This window comes from Fukomys damarensis, unplaced genomic scaffold (assembly GCF_012274545.1).
Source record: "Fukomys damarensis isolate Sample0158 unplaced genomic scaffold, DMR_v1.0_HiC HiC_scaffold_2, whole genome shotgun sequence".
NCBI classification, from domain to species: domain Eukaryota; kingdom Metazoa; phylum Chordata; class Mammalia; order Rodentia; family Bathyergidae; genus Fukomys; species Fukomys damarensis.
The window spans coordinates 22,973,493-22,979,637 of NW_022900914.1; the positions used below are offsets into that span (position 1 = coordinate 22,973,493).

General features: G+C 44.0%; 1 protein-coding gene across 1 annotated transcript in view; it reads right to left on the reverse strand.

Annotated features, from left to right (window-relative positions):
- Positions 1-5,890: 5,890 nt before the first annotated feature.
- Lrpprc (leucine rich pentatricopeptide repeat containing) overlaps positions 5,891-6,145 on the reverse strand; it is a 108,653-nt gene continuing 108,398 nt past the window's right edge. Inside the window, exon 38 of the mRNA XM_010611499.3 lies at positions 5,891-6,109. Coding sequence (XP_010609801.1) covers positions 6,053-6,109 — 57 coding nt within the window. The 3' untranslated portion in view covers positions 5,891-6,052. The remainder of the gene's footprint in view (positions 6,110-6,145) is intronic.

The following is a 6,145-nucleotide window of genomic DNA, read 5'->3' on the forward strand; positions in this document are numbered from 1 at the left end:
CTGGATAAACTGTCCAAGCTGGGCTTGAACTCGAAATCTTGCCATTTCGGCCAAGTGCTGGAATTATAGCTATGCACCACCACACCTGGTTTACTGACCTTCATTTTCATGCTGACATTGTTCCTGGCTTGGCCAGTGGGTGCCCCCTCCAGGCTGACTTCTACATCCTTCTGACAGGGCCCCACCATTCTCTGAGGACTCTGTGAGGCCTCAAAGTGTTTCAGGCTCATGTTGTACTTTCCCACCCAAGCCCTGGAGTTGGCTGTGTCTCTACAGACTATGTGGAGATAGCACAGATTTAATGGATGCTGGTAGTTAGAAGCCAAGATCTGAGCAATGCATATGTGAATTGCTGTTGGGCATCGTGGCTCCCGGGCCTCTCAGTGAGCAGTTAAGGAATGAGTCCGGGCACACGCACACACACGTGTGTGCATGCAACACAACTACAGATAGGAATTTATACAGCTAGCTTCCAGGTCCCATCGAGCAACAGAGTTGACTCAAATTTTCTTCCTTTTCCTATTCATGACGCTTTTCTCCAGCTTCGAGAAACCTGGCTTCCATTGCCCCCCACCCATCTCATTAATCTCCTGTCCATGCCCCCGCTCACCCCGCTGCCAGGCGGTCCCCGCGTCTGCACATCTGCCCTCCACACCCCACTCCAGCCCGCTCACCACTACTCTGGTCACCTAATGGCTGCAGGCTTGGATGGAGGACGGGCAGGAGGAAGAGGGCAATTTTGCACCCCCTGGGGATTCCAGGGTGTGGTGAGGGTTGCCAGCTAGGAGACACTGTCTGCAAAGGCTGTTGTCACTCGGTGGGCTTTGGGGTGCTGTGCTGTGTGTGGGGGCACAGGGGGACTGAAGCTGCTACAACTCAGCAACTTCTTTTTCTAGAGCAGTGAATGGTTCACCACTCTGGCTACCCCAGGGAGGCTTTACCCCGGCCAGTGTGGCCCCACTCCTGCAGTGCTGGTTCGACAGGGCTACGTCATGTAAAGCACTTGCCAGGCAGGTGAGGCCAGGAAAGGAAGGACTGGGCTCTGGGGCTATGCGTGTGGTTCCGTGAGCCCGTCATACACTGAGTGGAGTAGAATTTACTTTGTAATTCTAAAATGCAAGGGTTGCAGAACTTTCCCTGTGTCAGGTGGCAAATATTTTAGGCTTTGCGAGCCATAGTATAAGTCGTCTTTTTCACAATTACACCACTGCTGTTATGGTGTGAAATCAGCCCACCAGTGGTGCAGTATGGGGAAGAGGGCTATGTTCCAATAAACTACTGCTCAAAGAAACAGGCAGCTTGCTGAGTTTGGCTGAGGCTGTAGTGTGCAGATCAAAAGGTAAAGTTGTCTGAAATTTTCACTTTAAGCCCTCCAATTTCAAGTTATGCTATTACTGATGGAGGAATTTTAATTAAACCAAAAGGTATTACCAATCTTAAATATTAGGATTTTAAAAATAAACTGTTTGGTTCTTGTGGATTATATAAAATGTAATCTTGCCTAATCTACAGTTAGATCTTACACTTGCTTTTGTTTGCTTTTCAACAAGTCTTGTGTTCTCAGGCCAAACAGTCCGCAGCAGATATCCGATCCAAGTGTTCACAGACCTGGGGGTAGGGGTTCTGCTGAGGTCACGTTCATCTTTTGGCACAGACAGCCCAAGGAACCACTTTCTGCGGGCAGTTCCCATAGCCTGCAGCACCAAACAGCTCCAAAGTCAGCAGGCACAGGGTGAGTGGTGGGAGTATCTTGAGGCTTATTTGAAAAATATATCCAACGGGTTTATATATCCAGTAGGTTTAACTCTTAATTCAAACTCATCACCTTTCCTTTGTATTTGATAAAGTGACTGGCTCTTTACCAGAAGTAGCCTGCACAGGGGTTGGAGTGTAACTTGGTGGTGCAGCATTTGCTTAGCAAGTGCTAGACCTTAGGTTCAACCTGAATGAAAAGCCGCATCCGTGTCACCTGGTCCCTGCCGGAGGCAGCTCTGGCAGGGAAGGCAGGGAGGTGGAGTGCAGCCCTTTTTCTGCTGGGAGCTGGGAGCAGCAGCATATATTGTTCAGCAGCTAATAATTAAAACAATAATGTTTAAGCAGTGGCTTGAGGTCTTTAACACGTACCAACAGAGCGAGGCGTCTCTGCTCGCTAGGGAAGAGCGCCCATTCATTACAGGATTGTCTTGTCTTTTTTGTAAAATTGGAAGGATTCTTGTTTTCCCAAACTGCTTTAAAAAAAAAAAAGTCGGAAAAGGCTCTATTTGTTAATTCCAATATTGCATACATGGAATCCTTGCGCTGCGACTGGGCTCAGACTAAGGCTCTTTAATCACATTTATGAGGCTTCCTCCTTATCAAGTATCTGAGATGATCTTAAAAAAAGAAAAGGTTACTTTTGGTTCAGTTTTGGAGGATTCGGATCATCAGTTGGCCCTGGTGAATTTAGCGGGGAGGTTACTAGGGATCAAACTCTGGACCCTGCGCTTTCAAGGAAAGCAGCAGAACCACTGAGCTAATTCCTCAGCCCATCAGTGAAAATATTTTTTAATATGGGACCTAAGGACTTGTGGGGCTCACCTTCCAGTGTCTTATTTCTGAGTTGCAGTGGCACCTGTGACAAGCACGTGGAGGGAACCCTGATGCCCACACCACACCCCCACAGAGAACAGACTTGCAGAAAGGCATACAGGCCGGTGCTCATTGGTCACCTACTGAGGTGCACTGGGCCCTCCCAGTGCCTGGCTCTTTAACTGGGAGCGTGCGGCGAGAAAAACACAGGATGTCAGTGAGACTCCCGAGACTGAGGAAGATGTTCTTTCAGGTCTTTCAGGGCATTGGGGGGTGGGGGTGGGGGGAACGGGGACACCAGATCCCGGCAGCCCACCACTGTCCAACAAGTTTGGAGTTGGTTAAATGCTTTTACTTTATCTGGATCTGATGTTTCTTTTCTTCATGCAAAAATGGAAAAGATAAGTGGCTATTTGGAATTTGCTAATGCAGCCATTTCCTTTATTTGTACTAAGGCTGCATAATGTGGGCTTTGTAGTAGGTGGGCTTGAAAGCAGGATACATTTCTAATGGGAACACTCTTATGCATGATTGTACGACTGCAAAGCGATAAATTACCGTGATTTTGTACCCCCTGCTGCTATTAGTTCGACCACATTTGAGGAATTTTGCTTTTTACATGCAGAAATTCTACAAATATTGGCTTTTCAGAAAGACAAATATTAAATGAAAATTGTGCTCAGACATGAGAAAAAGTGTAGCATAAACATGCTACAGATTCAAGAAATAAATTGTACTGAAAACAATTTGCAATATAAAGCTTGCTTAATAATTTACTGGAACTTGCAAACTCGGTGATTATGCCAGGCATGGGGTATTGGAATAAATGGGAGACTCCTTTCAGCATAAGGTTCCCAGAAACTAGGAATACGTAATTCCATTAATGTAAAAAGGGGTTTTATTACTGAAGAATATCCTTATAGCTTAGATTCTAATTGGGCTTTTTAACTAATTTTAACTGGAACGCTCTAGTTTTGTTTTCTTATAGGAAGAAGCGTTGAGTCAAGCCACTTGATTTACTGATACAACTGCACAAATTCACTTTTGTAAGCCCATGAAAAGCAGACAAGCAGCACGCCTGACACATGGCAGTGGGCGCCTGGTGTCAGCGTTAACCGCACAGTACCAGGACCGCACTGTACTGAGAATCCAGACCAAGAGACCAAGCGCCAGTCTTGAGTTTCCAATCTGTTTGGAGGAAAAACTGGCTGCGGGGGGTGGTGGTGGGGGAGCAGGGGGAGCCCAAATGTTGGCTGGGACAAGGGGCTGAGAGTTCAGTAAGCAGTCCCAGGAGGGGCGAAGGTGCCTTGTGGACGGAGTGGACGGAGCTGGAAAATGGACTTCCAGCAAAAGAAGCTTGCTCTTAAAACAGGTGAGCGGTGACATTAGCGAGGCGATTCTGGCTATAACAGAGGTCACTACACAACTTGTAATTTCAATGTTTAAGACTGAAGTCCTTTGAAATGGATCGGCGCAGTTGTGCAAATATTTGATAAGGAAGCAGTCGAGTTACTTGGAATATACTTTATTCAAAGCAATTCATTTATATTAGGTTCCAATATATAAATCATACATAAAACACTGTACTTTCCAAGTTTTACAACAACATGTTTACTTTTTAAGAATTTGCTGTTCGCATATAATTTGAGCGCAACAACTGCTGTAAACTGTTTACAGTCCTACCTATTTCAATGTGGCTGTTAAATATTTAAAAAGCGCCCATAAGCCCTCCTATTGGTATAATTATTACATTTTACATATTTACATTCAAAAAGAAAACCAAGACAATGCTTCTTGACCAGAGTCCTTTGTTAACATATATACTTATCTGCTCTCATCTGTCATTTAGAATGCTGTCAGGCATCATGGAGCATGCTGTAATCCCATCCCTCTGGGAGGCTGAGGCAGGAGGATAAGTTAGAGCCCAGCCTGGGCAACTGAGTAAGACCCAGTCTTAAAACAAAACATACACATGCATATGTACATTTATATGTATATAAAAAGAAATGGAAATGTAGCTCAGTACAGTACTGGGGGAAAAGTGAAATGGAGACTTGACTTTCTCATTTTTTTTGGTACAACATCCACATTTTCCTCATGTGGCTGAGCTTATACTTCATTTCCTCAAAGACGACTTCAAAGTTCAGATTATGCCTCACCTCAGAAATACATTTCAACCAACATCAACAGAATTTAGCTCAACTAATCTAAGGTTAGCATGACTACAAAAAATAAGATGTGCTTTAGCAAAGATACTCTAGGCAGGAGCACGGAAGGAGGCTGGGACTTGGCCCCGGTCCAGCCTCTTCTCCTCAGGACTAAGTGCACAGGACAGCGTGGTGCTGAAGGCCCTACCTGTCCTATGACACATCTGACTCTGCTGCCCACTGCCAACCTTCCCTGTTCACTTGTGGGCAGGCGCTGAATGCAGAGGGATGGTCCCACAGCACACAGCAACAGCAGGCATGCTACTCCTAGGGTAGTTGGGAACCAAGCCAGCTCTGAAACCCAAGAAATGGCAATTACCAAACTCAAATGGACCAAAAATGTATCAAAATGAGGGTAATTATCAAATAAGACATTTTTAACATCTCCAAACAAGTCAACATTCCATATGAAGACCCCTTAGTAATGGTTAAATTGTCTTGACTACCAATCTTAATTCTTTAAAAGTTAACTACTTACAATGTAGATACTAGCAAGGATGAGAGCCAAAACAGGGCTTTTATTTAATTTAATTATAAACCAAGATTCACTTCTTCACATATGAAGTCACATATTTACAGCATATGAGTCTAAAGTAACAGGGTGGTTTAGGGGATAGCTTGTGACAAAATCCTGAAACTAAAATGAAAGGAAACGCACTGTTCAGTTTCATGAGAAGTCTGGATCAAGAGACTGAACATTTCAGAAGCTCACAGAAGCCACTGTGGTAGAAGAAAGGAAAGTGGGCTGAACAGCCTCCAAGGACTGACAAATGGCACCCTGACCAAGGGCAAGGGACAGACTCTTTGGATATCTCACTGAGAAATGAAGTTTTACAAAACTAGAAAGTGACTTAGGACTTCACGACATCAGATTGTTATAACCTAGAATGCTAAGCACTAGGAAATGGACTGGACATTATTTTATCTAGCTCCAAAAATTTTCAGATAAATAAAAATAGGTATATCTTGAAGTCTTTTTCTGAAAATAATAAATGAACTAGACATGGAAATGGAATATTCAAGTGGGAGAAGAAGGCTGAAAAATTATGGCTTCACATGCCTAAGAAGCCTTAAAATGCTGTAGACAAAATAAGCCTCGAGAGTAAGGGTAGTCACTGTCAATAAAGGGCTGAACGTGACATTGTATGTTACAAATGAAAGATACATAAACAAAGTAATTTCCCATGTATTTATTTTTTTCTCTCAAACACACCTTAGAAATAATACTTAAACATAGGATCCCAAATACACACAAAACAAGGTAGCCTCTGCTTAGTTCAGGAAGGGTTTTCATTTGATTCCTTTAGCTGCTTTGCATAAAACTGAAAGCTTTCCTGTTGAGGAAAAAAAAAAAAAGGAGGGGGGAGGGG